Source organism: Pituophis catenifer, unplaced genomic scaffold (assembly GCF_029215685.1).
Source record: "Pituophis catenifer annectens isolate HBS135680 unplaced genomic scaffold, rPitCat1.0.hap2 SCAF_2, whole genome shotgun sequence".
NCBI lineage: Eukaryota > Metazoa > Chordata > Lepidosauria > Squamata > Colubridae > Pituophis > Pituophis catenifer.
In genome coordinates, this window is record NW_027256882.1 from 285,524,558 (window position 1) to 285,548,955 (window position 24,398).

General features: G+C 41.9%; 1 protein-coding gene across 2 annotated transcripts in view; it reads left to right on the forward strand.

The window, feature by feature from the left end:
* DYM (dymeclin) overlaps nucleotides 1–24,398 on the forward strand; it is a 275,421-nt gene that overhangs the window by 169,877 nt on the left and 81,146 nt on the right. For both annotated transcript variants that reach the window (XM_070938939.1, XM_070938941.1), the window contains one exon: nucleotides 16,865–16,967. In XM_070938939.1, coding sequence (XP_070795040.1) covers nucleotides 16,865–16,967 — 103 coding nt within the window. The remainder of the gene's footprint in view (nucleotides 1–16,864; nucleotides 16,968–24,398) is intronic.

Below are 24,398 nucleotides of genomic sequence, written 5' to 3' on the forward strand. Positions count from 1 at the left end.
CAACTGAAAATATAGTGTGGTTGCAACTTGATTGACTAGTGGTTTGAATATACGACTTGGCAGAGACTAGATGGCTAGCTTTCAACCCCAATTGGACACCCCCCCCTTTTTAAAAATTTTTTTAAGCTCTTAGAGGTCTTCCTTTCCCCTCCCCGATTCAGTGGAAAAATTTATCTTCCACGAAACCAGTACCTGGTGCCAAAAATATTGGGGACTGCAGCTATAGAGTACCTGTTTCTTCTTTCAAGAGATGAAGTCAAAAGGAACATGAGAACATATTAAGCAAATCTCACGGCAGTGGGGTTTGTTTTTTTTTGGTCTTGCTCTCATGGAATTGTTCTATTAGTCAGATCCAAAGATGTGGTTCAGATTTGGTCAATACCCAAGCAGTGTGTTTTAGCAGGGTGCGCTAAGGAACAATTGAATGAGTACCAAATAGGTGCAAATGGGAGAGACTCTATATATTTAATTGATTATTCCCCCAAATTAAGATAAGAAAATCTTTTTTTTAATTAACAGTATTATTGAGTTACTTTTCAAATTTATGGAGAAGCTTGAGGTTATACATGCTAAACGTCCCCCCACAAAGAAGACAGTGCAGTATAGTTTATCCAAATAAGAGCCTGTAGTACAGTGGACTAAAGCACTGTTATTAACATCTGCTGCTTGCAATTACTGCAAGTTCAAATCTCACCAGGCTCAAGGTTGACTCAGCCTTCCATCCTTTCAAAGGTAGGTGAAATGAGGACCCAGATTGTGGGGGCAATAAGCTGACTTTGTATAAATATACAAAAGTATGAAGGCTATTGCTTAATGCATTGTAAGCCGCCCTGAGTCTCCGGAGAAGGGCGGCATATAAATTAAAAAAGCAAAAGCAAAAGCAAAAGCAAGCAAATAAAATAGCGCATTTCAATTTATGCTACACTCACTTTGCACATTCTTTAGCGTTTTATGATTGGTGCCAAGAATTTTGGGAGAGCAAGGGGGGGAAAAAATCGCATGACAAAATTTGACCAGAACATGGAGATCATCCATAATGGGAATAGTAGTATTTTGACTATGCAAGCATGTAAGGCAGAGAGACCACACAGTAAACATAAATAAAACCAGCTTGATTGTCAAGGGAAGAAGAAAAAGAAAACATGGCATGCAATTTAAAATAGTTTCCTTTGCTCAAGAACAAACAATAGTTGTCTATAAAGAAAGATTTTTTAAAAAGTCTTTACAGAAGAAGAAAATGTAGCGGCAGGAGAGGTTATCAAACTGTTCAGATTAAAACCAGGAATAACAAACATCTGCAGGAATGAAATCTTTGATTGAATTTATCTAAATTCAGGGTGGGTTAGGAAACCCTCCTGAAACAGGAATGAAAATTATTTTCTTATATAACTCCGTATTACCTTTCTATAATTGGTACAATCCAAATGTGCTGGATTTTGGCTCCCAGAATTCCCTGCTGGCACGGAAGGAGAAGACCGTGGAAATGCCAGATTTGAGAATCTGGTTAACGTAGCCTACTGCAAATGTGTGAAGCTGTATTTGGTCAACCTTGGATGATCTCAAAAGGCTGAAGAATTAGGGTGATGGGCTGGACCAGGAAGTCAAAATAGCATTTTGGAAACAAGCAATGGCAAATCACTTCTACATTCTAGCCAAAGAAAACTAGGTGTTTAGAACGGTTGCAGGTATGTCTAGTTTAATGAAAAGAAGGTCTAAGGGAGTCATGCTAGCAGTGTTTCAATACCTCAGGGGCTGCCACAAAGAAGAGGGAGTCAAGCTATTCTCCAAAGCACCTGAGGGCAGGACAAGAAGCAATGGGTGGAAACTATTCAAGGAGAGAAGCAACTTAGAACTAAGGAGAAATTTCCTGACAGTTAGAACAATTAATCAATGGAACAACTTTCCTCCAGAAGTTGTGAATGCTCCATCACTGGAAATTTTTAAGAAGGTGTTGGATAACCATTTTTCTGAAGTGGTGTAGGGTTTCCTGCCTAAGCAGGGGGTTGGACTTGAAGACCTCCATGGTCCCTTCTGACTCTGTTATTCTAAATGACATAGGTGAACATATCCATGTCATCATTAGGAATCAAGCCCATTTGGGGGGGGGGGGGGGAGGAAGCAAGTTTTTTGTCTGTTTTAGCTGCTAAGAGGAAGAATCAGAAATGTTGACGAAGATTCTCAAGCATCCAGGTAGAATTGTCTGAAGGCTGTCTGAAGTTTGAATCATTGCAACTGGACTAATTTTTGTTATTAGTTTGAGGGACATTTCGCTGCCCATCCAGGCAGCTTCCTCAGTCAAAGCAAGGCAGTTCAGCAGAGAGCCGTTAGGGTATACCCATTCCTGCCACCATCACCAACCTCCTTGGGTTTCCTCCCCAAAGCGCGTTGCAAAATGTCGACAAACATTTTGAACTAAAAAAGAAAAATTAGCCCCGTTGCAATGATTCATCCTCCAGACAGCCTTCAGAAGAATCGGAAATATTTGCATTTCTAGCAACATCAAGGAAATAGAGCAGAACATTGCATGAGAAGTCAGCTTCTGCGTTTCAAGCGCCTGAGTGTATCGGTAGCAAAATAATAAAAATGGTATGCATTACTGCCGTTTTAGACAACTCTGGGTAAAAGTACAAAAGTATTTTGGCAGCTCGTATTTCCAAACCCACATTTCCTGTGACAGAACACTAATGGAAGGACCCTCTTGGCAAACAGGGAACAGAACTGAGAAATCCGTAACTTCCTCCACATCCATCAATCATGCTGTTTGGGCTATTAAAAAAAGGTTTTGAGTCATTATCAGGAGGGGGGGGGGAACCACAGTTCTCCTTGAGAGTATCATTTCCCCTTTGCTACCTGCTTCAAACTTATTTGAATTCCTCACCTTCAAGGACAAAGTGGAGTCACAAGAGTAGTATTTTTCAACCTTGGCAACATTAAGATGTGTGGACTTCGATTCCCAGAATTCCCCAGCCAGCCATGCTCTTCGCGCAGCCTCCGGATCAGGGGTGAAATCCAACAGGTTCTGGAGAACCGGTAGCGGAAATTTTGAGTAGTTTGGAGAACCGGCAAATACCACCTCTGGCTGGCCCCAGAGTGGGGTGGGAATGGAGATTTTGCAATATCCTTCCCCTGGAGTGGGGTGGGAATGGAGATTTTGCAATATCCTTCCCCTGGAGTGGGGTGGGAATGGAGATTTTGCAGTATCCTTCCCCTGCCATGCCCACCAAGCCACGCCCACCAAGCCACATCATGCCCCCAAGCCACATCATGCCCACCAAGCCACGCCCACAGAACCGGTAATAAAAAAATTTGGATTTCACCACTGCTCTGGACCTTCCAGAAGGCATGCCAGAGGGCAGGGCAGTTTTTGCAGACCCTCCAAATATTGCCCAAATACAGGGCAGACCCAGCCTTGGCTTTGCTGGCAAGTGCCACTGTTCAGAGTGGCCTAGATAGGAAGTAGGATAGGAGATGAAGAATTGTTTTCTTGGGGTGACACACCAGGAAAATCAACTCAGGCATTTTTCAAATTTTTGACACACCGAGCCTTAAAGTTTTGACATCACTGGGTTATTATGCAGATGTTAAAACAGAAGCACATAAATTGAGCACGAATCAATTTGAGTGTCTCCCTCATCATTATGTGCCACATTTATTACAGTGCATTGGATCCAGATTTAGACAGGTTTAAAGCAGATCTGGACGCGGTGGCTCAGTGGCTAAGACGCTGAGCTTGTCGATCGAAAAGTCAGCAGTTCAGAGGTTCGAATCCCTAGTGCCGCGTTACGGGGTGAGCTCCCATTACTTGTCCCAGCTTTTGCCAACCTAGCAGTTTGAAAGCACATAAAAATGCAAGTAGAAAAATAGGGACCACCTTTGGTGGGAAGGTAACAACGTTCCGTGTGCCTTCAGTGTTTAGTCATGCCAGCCACATGACCACGGAGACGTCTTCGGACAGCGCTGGCTCTTCGGCTTTGAAACAGAGATGAGCACCGCCCCCTAGAGTCGGGAATGACTAGCACATATGTGCGAGTGGAACTTTACCTTTATCTTTAAAGCAGACCTAATTCAATTCCAATTTAGGACTATTTTAATTATTGCTATGGACCAGGGCATTAATTAAAATGCTTTTTGGTGGGTATGATTTAATTACGCTAACCCTGGAATGTTAAAATGTGTTCTGTCCAAGATTTTATCTGGGATATATTATTAATACAGATAGAAAGCACGGCCTCTGTTGTATTGGGTTCTTCCTAATTATGAAAAAATTGGATCCAAACGAAATATTTGCAGCCACTCTTATGCATCCCAAACCCCTTTATTGCGCACATTTATAAAAACAGATTTTGAATTACGGTAACTTTTCTCCGAGGGGGAGAAGTGGGGTGGGCTGCCTTTAGACTCTACTGAAATATTTGCCTGGGACTAATAGTGAAATTTGCTTTCATAGCATCTTGCAGGCATTACCAGAAATAGAGCAATCCCATCAAATTACTTTAATAATGCAGCTTCCTAATACGCAGCAGGCTCATTCTGTCAAAATTTCTATTTCAGACCAAATTGTGCCAGAGGCAAGGTATGAGATTACATTAAAAAAAAAATACTGTATATTCGTGGCTTCATTTCTGCTAAAAGGGTTTTATTTTTTTTTTAATTATCCAAATGTGCCTACAGTGTGGTGGTTCAGCCACCTCTTTGCTTCCAGTGTTCCCAATTCTAAGCCTTTTGATTAGGTAAGGTGTAATAAGTCTGGGCTAGCATTCCCTTTTGGGCACCAGATTAAAAGCTCTCCCTGTGCTGGAGGCATTGGGTAAATAACAGAAAGAGAAAGAAGCAAAGACGTGACCGATTACAGCAGGATGTCTCAAAGGTGCTTTTTCAAAAGGCACCTGGATTTATTTATTTTTTTCGTGAAGATGTTTTGCTTCTCATCCAAGAAGCTTCTTCAGAACTGTCTTCAAGAAGGAAGAAAAAAACAAGTCCAACTTCTTCAGGACTGAAGAAGAACTTCTTGGATGAGGAGCGTAATGTCTTCAAAGGAAAAAAAAACACAAAGTCCAATTGCCTTTTGAACAGTATCTCTGGGACAACCATAACCTGGATGGCTGAGAATCTCCGTAGACGGTTGCAAGAAGACTAATTCCGTTCAGCTTCTCTTTCCTGATAGACCTGTTTGGGCTGATTTTTCCAATGCTTTAGGTCAGGATTTTGCCAGGGCTGCCGTGGGAAGGCCAGTTCTTATAATTAAGAGACCATGCAGTGTTTGTGTGTGCACTACAAGGCCATTTTGTCCTGGCTTAAAGATATTATCAATATAATCTGTTATGCGAAAGGACATGGCTTGCTGTGCACCAGCTGTTCCTTCGGTTCCATTGTACAGGCACAGGGGCTTGAGAAAGAAGGAACACAACATTTACCGTACGTGATGCTCCTCATTTTTTTAAAACAATGGAAGGCCGTTGTTACTGTCTATCCATATCTGTAGGTGAGGATAATGATCATCATAATAATAATGTACTAAATGTACAAGCCATCCGAATCTTAGTGACTCTAGTTATCGTTCCCAAGCTGGTTGTCCTCCAAATATTTATTACATATACAGGTAGTCCTCAACTTAAAACAATTCATTTAGTGCAGTGGTGAAATCCAATTTTTTTTTACTACCGGTTCTGTGGGCGTGGCTTGGTGGGCGTGGCAGGGGAAGGATACTGCAAAATATCCATTCCCATCCAACTCCAGGGGAAGGATACTGAAAAATCCCCATTCCCTCCCCACTCCTGGGGGAAGGATATTGCAAAATCTCCATTCCCACCCCACTCTGGGCCAACCAGAAGTATTTGCCGGTTCTCTGAACTACTCAAAATTTCCGCTACCGGTTCTCCGAACTGCTCAAAATTTCTGCTACCGGTTCTCCAGAACCTGCTGGATTTCACCCCTGATTTAGTGACCATGGGAAGTTACAACGGCACTGAAAAAAGTGACTTATGAACATTTCTCACACTTAACGACCTTCTGAGCATCCCCATGGTCACGTGATCAAAACTCAGATGCTTGGCAATATTTATGATAGTTGCAGTGTCCTGGAGTCCTCTGTTCCCCCTGATGTGGCCTTCTGACAAGCAAAGTCAATGGGAGAACCAGATTCGCTTAATAACCATGTTACCAATTTAACAACGGTAGTGATTCACTAAACAATTGTGGCAAGAAAAGTCGTAAAACCGGGCAAAACTCACTTAACAAATGTCTCACTCAGCAACAAAAACGTTGCGCTCAATTGAGATTGTAAGTTGAGGACTAGGTGTATTAAACTTACATGCCGCCCATCTCACCCAGAGGCGGCTTTAGGTGACTTATAATCATAAAAAAAACCAAGATAAAACATTAAAAAAATAAATATTAATGCTAAAATTGTTTTAAATTTGACAGGATGGAAAAGAAGGGAGCAAGTTGCTCACGGGAAGGAGATAATATCTTATATTAATCACCTCCAGAATGGCCCACCCATATTGGGGTCCTAGCCCAGTTGGCAGAGCCAGGGTGGGAGTGGATATCACCTGTGGATGGGTAACTTTCCGGAGGACGGGAACCACATCAAATATGTTAGAACTACAAATCCCTGAATTCCTTGCTTTTGATCACGCTAGGTGGGAATTCTGGGAATTCCAATCCAAATATATCTGGATGGCACTAGGTTCTCGACTAAACTATACATTTAAATTCCAGAGGAAAGTCATACTGAACTGCTGTTTTTCCAAGAACCCTATAATTATAAAGCTTGCAGGTTTATTCTGTTATAAACTTCTGTGCAAATACGTACTGTAGGTTCTAGTCCATGGAAGCTCCTTCTAATTAAAATAGTTTTTAAGATGTTTATTTTCTGTCTTCCAAGACAGCCATACAGCCATGGTTTCTTTTGCTGCTTGTGCAATGACACTTTGTGTTTTTTGAAAGTGTATCTGGAATACTACTCTTAAATGCGCTGTATAAATCTATAAATCTTATCTTTACAATTTAGCTAAATCATATATCTCAGAATATATTATATTGATAGGATATTATAAATGGAGGGATCCCAGCCATAGGTGTTTCTAATCTGCTTCAGTTGGATTAACTACTTTGATTCTTGAAATAAAGTAGAATATCAGAAAATGAATTTCGTTTGAGAAAAAATTCTAAAAACAACATTAGAAAGTAGATATTCAGGCAGGATGTGGTAATGCCGTGATTTCTCATAATTGATTATGCTGGATAAGGAAGATAGGATTAAACATCTGGAGGTACACCCCTAATAGACACCCTTCCCCATTAAGCTTTCAGGTAACTTTTAAAGGAGAGTTTGTGGCTCCTGGCCTAATAACTCCAGAGCTCTGAAAAAAATGTCATATCAAATCAGATCAAGTTTATTAATCACAGCCAAAGATCAGAACAAATAAAAACACTCAAGGAACAGCCAGTTAAAAATTCTAGAATAAAATAATAAATAACAGATGCAATCTATATTAAAATCACAAATTGGCATCCAATCGTGTCAGTTACACATGGCCTAACTATATTATAACATCAATCCTTAAACTGTGAGGCCCATAGTCATTAAATATTAAAATGCAAAAGAGTAGTTAGGCAAAAGGGTTCATTACATTAGTTGCGCAAAATAGCTATGGTGGATTAATCACGTGTTTCCGACGAATCCCCAGTGCTGCTGTGCAGAATCTAGCCTCCTGCACTGTAATCACAGTCTGTTCATCCTTGAGCAGTTACTGGAGATAAGCAGTGTCAGAATGGCCAAGATACCTATCAATTGATTATTGGGAGGATATGCTTTTTTGAATATCTGTATAGAAAGAGCATCTAAGGCAGGGGTGTCAAACTCAAGGCAAAGGGGCTGGATCTGGCCCGCGGGGTGATTAGATCTGGCCCGGAGAGCCGCCCTGGAAACAGCGAAGGACCAGCCCGCAGTGCCTCTGTCAGCGAAATCAGAGATCACGAGGGCTGCAGGCAGCCCTCCCGAGCTCCGGTTTCACTGGCAAAGGTGTTCTGCCTCAGCTCCGGATTCCCGAGGATATTGACACACACCAACGGTCCTTATCAAATTTATTAAGTAGCAAGAATAAACCAAAGTCCGGCAAAGGTTGGCAACCAGCCCAGAAAACAAGATACGATAAGACTTTTCCAAAAATGTACTGATGATAATTACAAGTTGTTTCCAGCAAGAAACTTACTAACGGCATGTGACTTAAATAGGCTAAGGGAGTGGCCAATTATCCTCAAGCCTTACTCTTGAGGAGACCTCCTCCTCCTGAGTAGCCATGCCTGCCTTTTGGCAGCCCTGCGTGCTCGAGCATTGAGAAGAGGTTCCTCCATTTCGCTCTCTCCACTTGAAGGAGCCTCTGGAGGTTCTGAAGGCCCTGGCTGAGTCTTTGCCTTTGGCACCACATCCTCTTCAGCCTCCTCACTGTCCGATGCGAACACCAGCTGTGCAGGCTGCTGGCGCAACACCACACCAGCCTCCTCGTCGTCGGGATCAGCCACGATCTGCGCAGGCAACTGGCGGGCCACAACAAGAGGTTGCAGGAGGCTGTCGCAGGCAAAAATGGATCTCAGGAGCCCATTTTTGCTGGCAACGTGCTCGGGCCACCACAGGCACCCCCAACACGGATGATGTTGAGCTGGCCATGCCCACCCCGGTCCCCTGTGGTCAAACACAACCCCGATGTGGCCCTCAATGAAATCGAGTTTGACACCCCTGATCTAAGGAGTCAAAAAGATGTCATAAGATTTTGGAAGAATGGTAGATCATTCTGATTAAATGCGATCTAGGGAGAAATACTGTGTTTTGTTTTGTTTTTTCAAACATAAACCCGTTGACTCCATCAAGAACTTCCTCAATCTTGGTAGATTCAGCTTTTTCCTTATCTTTCTTCCTCTTCTCCTGCCACTTCTCCGTACATCAGGCACAGGAACAAGATGGTGGGCAGGGCAACAGGTAGTAGTTTGCTGTCCTTGCAATGCCATTACGCACAATTCTGCAATTTGGGAAGTGTTATTCTTTGTGGGTCAATTAAAAAGACTGACTTCTGTTCTTCTGGAAGAAACTTTAAAGATGCGAATTTTGTCTCTGTGGTTCTTATTTGAGTTATATCTGGACAAAGCATCTGCTGATTATTATGTTTTGAATGCAAGCAAAACATTTACTGATTCTGGCCATTTTTCAGGCAACAAACACACAACAGCATAATGTAATCCCTAAATAATAGGGTTAATAGAGTTTTTAAAAGCAAAGCAAATATCTTTCTGAGAAAAGGACGGGGGGGGGGGGGAATGAAAAGACGCATACTAAACAGTGTAATGTTTTAAATATATCTCAGTTCCCTATTTACATTTCAAGTGAATTAGCATTCATGTTAACCACTCTGCAGTACAGTGTTCTTGGAGCATGTCTTCCCACAGTGGTTTAAGAAGGTTAGACAGAAAATTAGCAATACTGAAATAAGAGATGAAACCTTTTATGTTGAACTCTTCAATCTTCGGGATAATTGTTGAACTTTTAGCATGTTAAACAACGAAGGAAGAATCCTGCTGCATTCTTCAATCATCCCTTTTAATGTGTTCCTGGCTTCAAACAATATTCACTTTCCCAGATATAAATCTGTTTACAGATAGTCCTTGAACAGAACAGAATAACAGAGTTGGAAGGGACCTTGGAGGTCTTCTAGTCCAACCCCTTGCTCAGGCAGGAAACCCTATACCAGGGGTGGGTTCTAATTGTTTTTACTACCGGTTCTGTGGGCGTGGCTTATTTTGTGGGCGTGGCTTGGTGGGGGGTAATGTGACTGGGTGGGCATGGCCAATTTTTTTTTTTTTTTTACTTTTAAAACCTTAAGAGGTTGCAGAAAAAAATGCTTTTAGGAATCTCTGATGATCAGGCAACTCAGCTGGGATCGCCAGAGGCTATTAAAGGCAATTTTTTCCCTACAACCTCTTCGGCTGAAGAGGTTGCAGAAAAAAATGCTTTCAGAAGCCTCTGACGATCCCAGCTGAGCCGCGTGATCATCAGAGGCTTTTTTTTTTTACTTTTAAAAGCATTTTTTCAGCCGAAGAGGTTGTAGAAAAAATGCTTTTAAAAGTTTTTTTAAAAAAGCCTCTGATGAGGTGGGCGGGGTAAGCAAGTGGCGACCGGGTCGGGGACCGGTTCGGGAGTGTGGCCAGCCAATGTTATTACCGGTTCTCCGAACTACTACAAATTTTTACTACCAGTTCTTGCGAACAGGGAGCAACCCACCAGTGCCCTATACCTTTTCAGACAAATGGTTATCCGATCTCTGCTTAAAAACTTCCAGTGCTGGAGAATTCACAACTTCTGGAGGCAAGTTGTTCCACTGATTAATTGTTCTCACTGTCAGGAAATTTCACCTCAGTTCTAAGTTGCTTCTCTCCTCGATTAGTTTCCACCCATTGCTTCTTGTCCTGCCCTCGGGTGCTTTGGAGAGTAGCCTGATTCCCTCTTCTTTGTGGCAACCCCTGCCTTATGACCAGTTACATAACGTCTGTTCAAGGTTATAACTGAGGGGAAAAGGGATTTACAACCCAGATTTTAAGTTGACAGTGGAGGGAGGCACGTTCACAGGTGACTGCATTTTGGGCACTTGGCAACTGGCCTGCATGTACAGCCATTTGCAGTATCCAGCGGTCAAGTAACCACATTTTGGAACATTTTTTTTTTTTTTTACAATAATATGTATTTACTTCCGGTTTCCAGCAAAAATCACCCATATAGAACAATGGGTTTGCTTAACAACCACTAGAAAAAAAAATATGTAAAATCAGGCGCGGTCACGTGATGACCCATTTTACAACCGTTGCGACTTATCACCAAAATTGCAGGCTCAATTATTGTGAGTCGAGGATTTACTTGTAATCTGTTGTGCTTGATTTCCCGCCATTCCGAATGCAACCCTGGCTTCTTGATTTCTAGCACTGTTTCAAATTAGCATAATTCCATTTCCTTCTGCTTCTGCCATCACACCTGCAAAGGAGATGTTGACTTAAAAAGTGGAACGTGAATCTTTTCTTTTCCCCATCAGATTCTGGGATCAGTCTTCATATACTCTAGTGCAGTATATGTGCAGGGGTCCCCAATCCCCAGACTGCAGCCTGCTACCAGACAGCAGTCTATTTGCAACCAGGCCACGCGAGTGGCGGGCCAAAACAGACAAGCAGGCATGCACAGCTCGTGCGGCCCTGTTGCGAATAGGCCACAGCCGGGCCACTCAGCTGCAAAGTTTGGGGACCACTACCGTAGTGTATAGCAGCTGGATATTAGGACTTTGCTGTTGAGTCCAGTTTTGCATAATAAACTGAAGTTGTGAAATGCAGACGTGAAGTTGTAAAATTGGGGTGTCCCCTGCCAAGAATATAAAAGTCTTCGTTTTTCCAAAGCTATAGCTTTTAAAAAATGCTTGCTGCAGTTGTAAGATATAAATATGTTTATCCAACATTTGGAACCCATTTTTGTTTTGTCATTATATAAAAATGCTGACCCTTAAATCCTTCTTGGGTTCCCACTGAATTCAGAATATACGTTCTTTTTCAACCAACAACAACAAAATATGATGAACTTGTTGATGGATTGATTTAATTTGCGAAAGAGTGACTGTTTTCATTTTAAAGTCATGTTTTGCTGATTTCATTTCAGCTTTCAGAGAACATATCACATTTCTTGTATGGAAATGAGATGAATTTCCACATAAATGGAATACGGTGTCAATCTAATTAGGGGGGTTCCCTTGGGCTCCATACTTTTTGTCAGCAATAATAAAGATGGGGGGAAAAACTTTTACAGCTTTGGTAGCATGAAACAAAGGCTCTCTTGCTCTTTCTGGCCAACTTCTTCTGAAATGTTCTTTTTACTGTCTTAACATGATCCAGAGCTCACTTAAACAGCAAATATTCAGAATTGATTGCAGGTATCTTAGTTTGTTTTGGCCATGTTGTATACTTAATCTCCAAGACATAGCTAGGAAATTGGAAGTGCGAGGACTACAAAGAATAATTGTCCATGTTTTGATAAAAAGAAAGGAACTTAAAGGATTAACGTGACACATCTGGCTCCCACAGAGTCTTCAGGTTAGATAGTCCTCGGCTTACGACCACAGTTGAGCCCCAAATTTCTGTTGCTAAGTGAGACATTTGTTAAGTGAGTTTTGCCTCCCATTTTACGACCTTTCTTGTCACGGTTATTAAGTGAATCACTGCAGTTGTTCAGTTAGTAACACGGTTGTTAAGTGAACCTGGCTTCCCCATTGACTTTGCTTGTCAGCAGGTCGCAAAAAGAGATCCCACGACCCCGGGACACTACAACAATCACAAGTATGAGTCAGTTGCCAAAAGTCTGAATTTTGATCATATGACCACAGGGATGCTGCAACAGTCGGAAGTGTGAAAAGCAGTCATAAATCACATTTTTCAGTGCCATTGTAACTTCGCACGGTCACTAAATGAACCCTTGCAAGTCGAAGACTACCTGTATCTCATATCCAGGCTTGTTCTGTTAAAATCTCCTCCCCTCCCAATAATTTTTGGTTCCTCAGATGACTGGAGGGAGCCTGCTGTGAAAACTCTCTGAGCCATCAAGATATCACTGGAGTATTCTTGTGCAAGAATCTACAGTATTTTTCGGACTATAAGACTCACAGGAGTATAAGACGCACCAAGATTTTGAAGAGGAAAACAAGAAAAGAAATAGTTTTTGGCCTCCGCGCATCCGGTTTTTGCCCTCCCCAGCCCCCAGGAGCACTCTGCAGGCCTCCCAAACCCTCTGCGCATCCTGTTTTTGCGAAAAAACAGCCTGTTTTTGGCGAAAACGGGACGTGTGGGGCGGGGTTTCAGGAGCCAAAACTGACTGTATTCGGTGTATAAGACGTACCAACATTTCCACCCGATTTTGGGGAGTGGGGGGGAGAAAGTGTGTCTTATACTCCAGAAAGTACAGTAATTTTTTATTCGCATTCACTCCATTAGTCAGTGAAATCGTTTATGCATAAAACTGTCTCAGCCCTCCCGATTGTAGGTTCAGTTTCCTTCCAAGCCAAAGTCCATTGTTTCACATGGCTGAAAAACATAGAAGCTAGAATTGACAATTTAGATCATTAACTTCAACTTCCTAGTGCTGGAATCCAAATTAAAGCATCCCAGACAGATGACTTCTAGCCTCAGACATCACCTGACAGGAAGCCCATCACCTCTATGGTTAGTTGGTTTCTCGGCCTAACAGCTTTTACAGCTAGGAACTATTTAAAATATTTAGTTGGAATCTGCCTGCTGTAATGCAAGTTCATTGCTTTGTGTCCTGTTTTCCTATCCAGGGGTTTAGTTCTGTTTGAGTCCAGTCCCTAATGACTGGATTTGCCCAGATGTTTGATCTTTATACAGACCTTCTGGTGTCGCTACTGACTCCTGTTATTTCTAGGCACCTGATTAACTAGTCATGTGGCAGGGAGTTGAATGCCTTCAGGTAATCAATCCAAGATACTCTCAAATTGGTCTTCCTTCTGTTGCAGTTTTCTAAATTCATCTATAGAATAGAATAGAATAGAATAGAATAGAATAGAATAGAATAGAATAGAATAGAATAGAATAGAATAGAATAGAATAGAATAGAATAGAATAGAATGCAATGCAATGCAATGCAATGCAATGCAATGCAATGCAATACAATACAATACATTTTATTGTCACCTTGAATGTACACTAATCGGCATACATTAAAATGAAATTCCGTTGCATACAGCTCTCAAAAGGTCACCACCTCCAATATACACTACATAAACACAAGAAAATAAATAAATAAACACAAAATTATGCATATACCCACACACATTATATGACACAGAGAAACAACACAGTCTAGTCCGGATATATACATTTACATGGCGACAAAAAAAAATCTTAACAATTAGGTGCTGATCATTTGTTCCTCTGTAGTTTGGACAGTTTCTTTTCTGTTCAGGCGGAAAGAGCTCGTTTTTAACTAGATGCTGTTGGACTTCATTCAGCTAGAGGTAGTCCTCGACGTATGACCATCATGGAGCTCAAAATTTCTGTTGCAAAGTGAGACATTTGTAAAGTGGATTTTGCCCCATTTTACGACCTTTCTTGCCACAGTGGTTAAATGAATCACTGCAGTTGATAAGTTAGCAACACGGTTAAGTTAACTTGTTTTCCCCCTTGACTTTGCTGGTCAAAAGGCGACAAAAGGTGATCACATGACCCAGGGACACTGAAACCGTCATAAATATGAGTCAGTTGCTAAGCATGCAAATTCTGATCATGTGACCATGGGGATGTCGCAACGGTTTTAAGTGTGAAAAACGCTCATAAGTCACTTTTTTCCAGCGCCGTTGTAACTTCAGTCACCAAATGAACTGTTGTAAGTCAAGGACTGCCTGAACTACCTCAGTTAGCAATTTGAAAGTTGTTGGTAAGCAAGCGATTGGCCTGTAATTGCCTGGTGCTGCCCCATTATTATTATATCCAATTTTTTAAATATACATAACTCAAGGCAATAATCATATTTAATATTCTGGCCTCTTATTTTTCCCACAATAACAACCCTGTGAGTTGCATTGGGCTGTGGCCCAAAGTCACGCAGCCTGTTTGCATGCCTAAGAGAGTCCTAGAACTGTGTCTTCTGGTTTCTAGGATAGCACTTCGACCACTACACCAAACTGGCTCCGACATCTATCTAATCCATCTACAGCATGTAGCCACTTAATTGTCATGTCATCAGAGTTTAATTAGCATGACATGGAAAGTTTCTTTCAGATCCGTCAAAGAAATCAAGTTAAATTATGACCACTGCATCCCCACAATCTGTTAAGGAAGTTATTACAAAAAATTAGTCTGGATAGTTAGTTAGTCTGATGAATAAGTTTTAGTCTGCTGGATAAACCCAAGCTGATTTGTAGTAATAACTGCACTGTTTTCAAGGTACTTTCAGATTAGTCTTGTTATACCCTGGTCCATAATCTTCCCAAATATCATCCTTTTTGAATACAGGAATATTGACCTTCCTTGTTTACCTATTAAATTATATTTTTGTCTTTCTAAATCAAGGATGTCAAACTCAAGGCCCAGGGGCTAGATCCAGCCCGTGGAGTGCTTAAATCTGGCCCGCGGGAAATAGCGAAGGACCTGCCCGCAGTGCCTCTGCCAGCAAAAACGGAGCTCGTGAGGGCTGCACATGGCTCCCCTTGAGCTCCGTTTTCACTGGCAGAAGGTTGCAGGAGGCCGTCCCAGCCAAAAACAGAGCTTGGGAGGGCCACACGTGCCCCCCCCCCGACTCCGTTTTCACTGGCAGAAGGTTGCAGGAGGCCGTTGCAGCTGAAAACGGAGCTTGGGAGCCCGTTTTCGCTGGCAGAGCGCTTAGGCCAACACAATCGTCCCCCAACACAAGTGATGTCATGCTGGCCACGCCCACCCTGGCACCCCAAGGTCAAACACAACCCTGATGCGGCCCTCAATGAAATTGAGTCTGACGCTCCTGTTCTAAATGAAGAGCTTAACCTCCTTTTAATTTCCGTACACTAAACATAGTATATAACAGTGGTCATTAATTTTATAAATCAATGCTGTTTCTGATTATTTTAATTTTTTTTATCGAGTGGTTTGAGAGACTTCATTTCAGCAGCAAGTCTTTATCTGAGATCTGTATTTTGGGGTTAATTATTAACTTTGCTGAACCACTTTATTTAATGGCACTACATTTGTAGATAGGAGAAAAATAATTTCTTGTGAGTTGTTATTTGAAGGAAAGGGAAACAGAGTCTCTGTTTTCCTTCTAACTGCAAACACCATCAGAAAGTTGTTTTCCTATGGAGTGAATTGTTTGGAAAGCTAAACATGCTTTGATCAACCTGAGTAACAGGAAGGATTGGTTCAAACAAATAGCTCCTAGCTTCTAAATTATGCTAATATTAAGCCTTTCAAATGCTATGGTTATTTCACAGAGAAAGATGTGGGAATTGCGTTTGTGGTTTGTGAATATCATTCTGTTGTTTTTTTAAAAAAATGCCTCTGTCTGTATCTTGTGATATATGGACTGCACAAAAGAGACTCTACAATCCATAAAGGATGAACTCAAAAATAATCTTGCGACTTCTATATATAGAGAAAAACACTTTATAAACTATTTTTTTTGTTACCTCTGTAAGGCAGAGCCTATAGCCGTGATGGCGAACCTATGGCATGCGTGCCACAGGTGGCACACGGAGCCATATCTGTGAGCACGTGAGTGTTGTCCTAGCTCAGCTCCAGTATGCATGTGCATACTGGCCAGCTGATTTTTGGGCCTTCCGGGCCCACTGGAAGTTGGGAAATGGGCCATTTCCAGCATCTGGAAGGCCTCTGTGGGGGTGGAGAAGGCTGTTTTTGCCCTCCCCAGGCTCCTAGAAACCTCTGGAGGCTGGGGAGAGCGAAAAACAGGCCTACCGGGCCCATCATGCCATTGTGTGCCAAAAGCAGGGGGAACGTGGGGGGGTTGCGCACGCATGCACGGGGATGGGTGGGGCGCGGGGGGCATTGAATTATGGGTGTGGGCATGTGCGTGCATGAACCCCCCGTGCTCCCTCCGCCTTTGGCACGCAACGACAAAAAAGTTAGCCATCACTGGCCTATAGCAATGTTTCTCAAGCCTGCCAGCTTAAAGATGTGTGGACTTCAACTCCCAGAATTCCCCAGTGCGCACATCTTCAAGTTGCCACGCTTGAGAAACATTGGCCTGTACTAAATTGGCACCCCTGTTTCATAAAAAACCAGAATGATTGATTCCTATGAATACAACATCATTGTTTTTCCTTCCCTTCCCCTCCAGCTTGTTTTCATTGTTGTCCAAAAAGCACAACAAAGTTTTGGAACAGGCCACACAGTCTTTGAGAAGTTCCCTGTCTGCTGCCGATTCTCCACTTCCAGATTATGTGAGTATCGAAATATAATCTTTTAAGGAAGAAGTCAAAATCGCATCCCCTCGGTTTGCACAAGTCTGTTCAAAGAGTGTGACAGCCTAGCAACAACCGTCACCAAAATATAGGAAGTTTGGGCTGGTGACATCATGTCTGAAACTCACTAAAGATATTAGAAGAAAGAAAGAAAGAAAGCTTGCAAATGGCAAAATGAGAACCATGGTGATTTCTAGCAAACACTTTAGTTTTTCCATCTTGAGCGTTTGCAAATGGTTCCCATTGCAATGGAATTGTCAAGGGAAGGAAGAACACAATTTGTGTTGTGATTACGGCACCAGCAGGGGTGGGATTCTACCGGTTTGCAGCGATCACCGAACCAGTTGTTAAGCCGTTAGGATCCCACCAGGCTAGGAACTGGGAGGCTGTGAGTTTTAGTCCCACCTTTGGGCCAGTCACTTACTCTCAGCCCTAGGAAGGTAGCAATGGCAAATCACTTCCAAAAATCTTCAAGAAAACTGCAAGGACCAGTCCAGGCATTTGCCAGTAATAACATTGATTCAAAGGCACAAGGGAAAAAAAACCCCATAATAATTAGAGTTCTTCACCAAAAAAAAAGGCAGAACTTGAATAAAATCTATTAAAAATTAAATATAGCACATATCTTCGTTCTCTTAGCTCTTGGATATTTTACAGCTTTAATTAATATTTTTTTTTGCTATAGTTGTTAAATCCAAAGTAATTAAATATGTTTTAGTCAATGTAGACATTGAGCAAAGGGGTTGGTTTGCATGGCCCCTTCCAAAATTATGATTTTATGTACGGCACATGGCTTAGTGAGGCGGATGCTTTTTCTTTTTCCTCCAAAGAAATTATTTTAAATCTTAATATAATGCAGTAGCATCTTTATTAATTCTAATACGCTTAAAAATAACGTTTTTGCATGATTAAAACGTACATCCCAGTAAAAAGAATACAGTATTGAAAAAAATATCTGTTTATAAGGAGCATTCCAATACATGTTTAATACACATCTGATAGTCCGTGCTGTGTTTTTTAAAAAATATGTAAAAATTGTAAAACTTATGTATGTTGTCTCCTCGGTCAAGTTTTCCAACTTAAACATAACATTTTAATAAATAATCTTGTTGTGTTACTCTGTTTGCTTGTAGGGAACAAATTACATTCAGATTATATATATATTTTAGATTGGTTTCATTTTTCTTGGTACCTGTGGATTTAATGTCTTGCTAGAAAAAGGGAAATGAAAGAAGAAAGGCCTGATTGATGAAAATGCTAAAATAGAATTTAACCTCACTGGCTGCTCTTCCTGTCTAGCTCCCATCAAGACTAAAATCACATGTGCTGTCTTTTATAAAAGTATATTTTAAAGGCAAGAATTTGGTTCAGAATCTGCTTCGGCGCTTCTGGAAATAATTCATCTCAGCCTTGCTTTTCTCTTCTCAAATTTGGGGGTGGGTTAGAGGTGGGCTTTGACATTCAAAAGAGGATTGCTGCCCCTGGTCACTTCTGCTGAGCCTGGATGAGCTGGCTACAAACTCATGAGTTACTACAGTTGCCGATATATATATATATATATATTTTAAAACACACACACACACACAAGCATTGATCCAAAATAAATCTTGCGTGTGGCTGACTTAGCAAAAACTGGGCAAGTTTATCCATCCCATTAAAAAGATGGTTTGAGAATGGATTGTTTTATTGCCTATTTCTGATGAGAAGGTTTTATTTTATAAAGATGGAAGGTTGTAGCATTGCATTGGATACCTAGATTAAAACGCAGTTGTTAAAATCGATTACACGCATTTTTTTCTTAACTCTAAATCGCAATGAATCACTAGTTTTATTTGCAGGGAGGGGAAGAGTTCCACCCAAATGTATTTATTTATCGTTTTCAGGGAGTCATGGCACTGCAGAGTTTAAATCCACTGACATATTTCACAGAAGGATTCCTAAGTAAGTTTTTAGAAGGAAAAACAATTACTGTGTCGTGAGCCTTATTGAAATCAGATTTAACAGAACAGAATAACAGTTGGGAAGGGACCTTGGAGGTCTTCTAGTCCAACCACCCAGCTCAAGCAGGAGACCCTATACCAGTGATGGCGAACCTTTTTGCCGTTAAGTGCCAAAAATGGGGGAGCACGGGGAGGCGCGCACACATGTGCCCAGACCCATAATTCAATGCCCCCCCAGCACCCCCTCCCCTATGCATGCACACATGACCCCACCGTGCTCCCCCTGCTTTTGGCATGCAACGGCAAAAAGGTTACCGGTGAGGCTTTCTTGGAGCCTGGGGAGGGCAAAAACAGCCTTCCCCACCCCCCAGGAGGCTGAGCTAGGGCAATGCTCACGTGCCCACAGATTGTTGTGGCGCCATTATCTGAGCCTGTGTCATTGTCAGGAGAGGACTCCGAGAGTGAAGGAGAGGAGTTGGCAAGGCCTCCCTCTCCAGGACCCTCCTCTTTGGCAATGCCTTCGGTGTCCACCGAAGGGCAAGAGATAGGGCCGGAGCCAAGCATGTCCACGCAGCCACAGATGGACAGTGATTAGAGTAATGAGTCTTGGCTGGATCCTCGACAGCGTCGGAGAGATAAGCGCACACAACAGAAGAGGAGGCGTGCCAGAGATTAGGCTGAGTCACTGGACCACACCCCACAGGGTATAAAAGGGAGCGTGGTGGCCAGACAAGCCTTGTGACGAACAAAGCTGAAAGCTTCCACGCCATTCTGCATTGCCGGACTTTTGCTATAGACTTTGCTGGATTATATTTGGATTTAAGTTACTCTGTAATTATTGAACATTTTACTTTGATGTACCAGAAGCGGAGAGAAGTTATCTCTTCCCTTCGTGAGTAATAAACTCTTGGCAGGCAGCCACTAGGTTGCTGCCAAGTTCCGTTATCTTAAGGAAAAGGATTTTGTCGGCTGGTTTGCTTTTTAACTCTTGGACGTCTGTTGGTGTGTGTGCGTGTGGGACGGGGACAGAACACAGATAATGCTCCATGTGCCACCTGCCATAGGTTCGCCATCACGGCCCTATACCATTTCAGGCAAATCATTGTCCAATCTCTTCTTAAAAACCTCCAGTGTTGGAGGACCCACAACTTTTGGAGGCAAGTCGTCCCACTGTTTAATTGGTCTCACTGCCAGGAAATCTCTCCTTAGTTCTAGGTTGCTTCTCTCCTTGATTAGTTTCCATCCATTGCTTCTTGTCCTGCCCTCAGGTGCTTTGGAGAACAGATTGATCCCATCTTCCTTGTGGCAGCTCCTCAAGTATTGGGACCAGTTATCATGTCAACCCTAGCCCTTATTTTCACTAGACTAGACATACCCAGTTCCTGCAACCGTTCTTCATATGTTTTAGCCTCCAGTTCCCTATTCATCACTGTCCAGTTGTTTCCAACTTCGATTCATCAGCACTCTTTCTAGAGTCTCGACATCTTTTTTATATTGTGGCAACCAAAACCACAACATCCCAAATGTGGCCTTACCAAGGCATTATAAAGTGGTATTAATACTTCACGTGTTCTTGATTCTATCCATCTATTAATGCAGCCTATGACTGCCTTGACTTTGTTAGATGGTTTAAATACATGCCAAATAGTTTATACTACCCGGAAATAATTTGAGCCAAGATACCCTTTTAATTTCCAAACCTTTCCCCCAAAAATGTAATATTGGAGACTTCTAAGAAATGAGAAATATGGTGAGCTACAGGGATGGTTTACAGAGACAAAATCCTTTCCTCTTTTGAGAATGATGGAAGCATCCTTTGTTGCAAGCAAATATTCACTTTTAACCCCATTTACACAGTTTGCTCTTGGCTACTTATTGAAGCCAGGGAAGGGGAAGAATTGGGGACTAATTCACATCTGTAAGACGAAAAATATCTATGACTTCAACTGGATCCGTTGAACGTTTAGGTCGGCATGGAAACAAGGGAAGTGTTATTCGTATAGATCACAACAACCTATTAAGTTATGTTTTATTTATTTTGGAGTGGGCGTGGCCATATGCAGTAAATTAGACCACCCTTTGAATGATTTTCTGCAAATATGAATGCCGTGGAAAAGAATAATATAGTTGTGCCCAACCACAGAGCATGCCTTGAGATGAGCTGGAGGCTGTTTATTCAGACTGTTCCCAAGTTTTCCATCCACATGAATCTTTGTCCCGCTCGTTGCTTCCCCTCCAGTTCCCAAATTTGGTTTTTCTTAATGAGAGAGGTCATTCAAAGGCAATTTTATCAACTGCCTGGACCAGTTTCACCTTCCAAAGGTCAAGTGTGGCTTTTGAAATATTGTTTGCCAAGATTACAGGAAAACCCCAAGGACTGCCAGGAAACCTTACAAATTCTCCAGTCTTCAGGATCTCACACAGAAAAATGAATGAAGTAACTTAACACTGCAATGTAATTTGGCTTGCATGTATTTGACGTAAAAAGGGTGTTGCCAATTCAGAGGGAGTCATTCATTGGAATTACTCTTTTAAGTAATTTTAAGTAAGCTCTTTTAAGTCTTTTAAAGCTACTCGTAGCTGCGGTAGACATGCTGAGCCACTGGTCCCTTCAGGTATTAAGCCCAACCTAGAAGGTGGTTTGTCTTTTCCTGCCTGAAGCCCAAAAATATCAAAAAAAAGTTTTTGTCAGGCCTGAAGCACAAATGGATCGCTTTGTAAACTTGGTGACTTGCACCTGGGAAGGGATTTAATGAGAAATTCCCAGACAGTGCATTAAATAAAATTATATTATGGTTGTGATACATCTCTGAACATGGTTGATTTCCCTTCTTTTCTTTTTTTTTAATCCTTTCTCCTTACAACATCCTTAGACCCAGAGGTGGGTTTCAGCAGGTTCTGACCAGTTCTGAAGAACCGGTAGCAGAAATTTTGAGTAGTTCGGAGAACCGGTAGTAAAAATTCTGACTGGCCCCCGCCCCCATCTATTCTCTGCCTCCCAATTCCCAGCTGATTGGGAGGAAATGGGGATTTTACAGTAACCTTCCCCTGGATTGGGGTGGAAATGGAGATTTTGCAGTAACCTTCTCCTGGAGTGGAGAGGGAATGGAGATTTTACAGTATCCTTCCCCTGCCACTCCCACCAAGCCACGCCCACCAAGCCACACCCACAGAACCCATAATAAAAAATTTTGAAACCCATCACTGCTTAGACTGAACAGTTGGTTACCTGCTTTTCAGATTTGATTGTATGGCATAGACACATCAAGAGCATGTAGCATCTTTCCCCAGGGACCGAAACTCTAAATACAGATAGTCTTCAACTTAAAACAGTTCATTTAATGACCATTTGAAGTTACAGCAACATGGGGGGGGGGAAATGAACTTACAACCGTTTTTCATACTTACGACCAATGGTCACGTGATCTGCACTGCAGTTGCCAAGACACTTGGCAACTGATTCATGTTTGTGACAGTTGCAGTGTCTCGGGGTCAAGTGATCCCCTTTTGCGACCTTCTGACAAGCAAAGTCAATGGGGAAGCCAGATTCACTTAACAACCGTGTCACTAACAGTAACATGGTTACCGTTAATGACACGGTGACTACTGCGGTAATCCACTTAACAACTATGGCAAGCAAAGTTGTAAAATGGGGCAAAATTCACTTAACCACTGTCTCGTTTAGCAGCAGAAATTTCAGGCTCAATTGTGGCCGTACGTTGAGGACTACCTGTAATTTCGTATAGGTAGTTGCTGGGCGAGATGCTGTCCTTTTTTTCCAGCCAGTGCTCCGTCAACAGCTGATGAAAGCCTCCTTCCCCAGTTTAGATTCATCTTAGATTTGCCTACGGTAAATAAAAAGCAGCTGCCAGTTTCAGCATCTAACTCTTGAAAAAAAAAAAAAAAAAACCCTTAACCCCCTCAAGCATCATCTGGAAATAATATAGCTAGTAAAACAAAGCTAAGAAGAAAAGGCAATGTTTGTTTTATGTGGGATGAATGACTTTAGTTGGGGTCCTTCTAATTTGGCCATTAGGAGGGTTATTAAAAAGGAGTATTACAAAGGTGGTTTCCAGAAAAAGATTGTTTTTGTTCTATCTTGTTATTATATTTGATTACAGCCAAAGCGAGGAGTTCTTTATAAATAGCCCTTCATTTCATTCCCCCAGCAGAGAAGCAAAAAAACCCCCAGTAATCTTACTGTCTTCATGCATTGGTAGATGCTAAATTGCTCCCTTACATTACTTTAGCCCCTTAAAGCAAATTGTATTTTAGAAGTCGTATTTAATTTCCCCTTACATGCTTTGGCCTAGGGACCCGCTGGTTGAATGATAGCGTGACTGTTGCCTTTTAGAAGAACTTAAAAGTTTAAAAAGTTTTAGGGTGGACGTTTATACTGTTTTGAGGGAATATATCATTTTTGCTGCATGAAGATATCTAGACAACACAGTAGGTTGCAAACAATGGACTGGAGTTACTGAAGAGAGAACTGTAGGAGCACGGTCTTCAGTAGGCCCCGTTGAGGACTGTGGGCTGCCTGAATCAATATAAAAGCAACTGGAATGCTAATTTAAAAAAAAAATCATGGGAATTTGTTGACAGGACGTAGCCATACCTTTCATAACTAGTTGGCAATAAAGAATAATGGGCAATTATTCAGATACTCTGGGAGCAGACATCCTCCCCTTCTTCCTTCTTCTCTCCCCCACTTCTCCTTTCGCCCTTCTTCTCCCCTTCTTCCTTCTTTTCCTTCCCACTTCTTTTCCTTCTTCCTTCTTTTCCTTCTCCCTTCTTCTCCCTTGTTCCTTCTTTTCTCTTCCCCCTTCTTTCCCTTCTCCCTTCTTCTTCCTTCTCCTCCCTTCTCTTCCCCCGTTCTTCTTTCTTTTCCTTTCCCCCTTCTTTCCCTTCTCTCTTCTTCTTCCTACTCCTCCCCCTTTCTTCCTTCTCCTCTCCCCCTTTTCCTTTCTCCCTTCTTCTCCCCTTCTTCCTTCTTTTCCTTCCCACTTCTTCCTCCTTTTCCTTCTCTCTTCTTCCTTCTTTTCTCTTCCCCTTCTTTCCCTTATCCCTTCTCCTCCCTTCTCCCCCCCACCTTTCCTTCTTCTTTTTTCAGCTGTGAAACAAGAGAGAGGAACTTAGCTCCCTGGTTAGAACAGACCTCTATACTTTGCCTTTGTTGAGAGCGGTATTATACCATCTTCATCTAAATTTCCTCAAGATGAAAAGAGACTATCCATATATATAGGCTTGATGTACTGATTTTGTTTGGTGAGACACCATTTATTCACTAAAAATGAAACTAGATTAATGTACTGGACTCATTTACTCACTGTCTGCCAGTTATTCCTGTAGCTTTAAGTGTCTACTTGTGGTTGATGGGAAAATGTTTTTGAGATAGTGTTTATTTGCAAGAAAGATGCATGAGCTGAGTGAGTTCATGCATGAGACATGGGTCTGACTATCAGTCAGATTT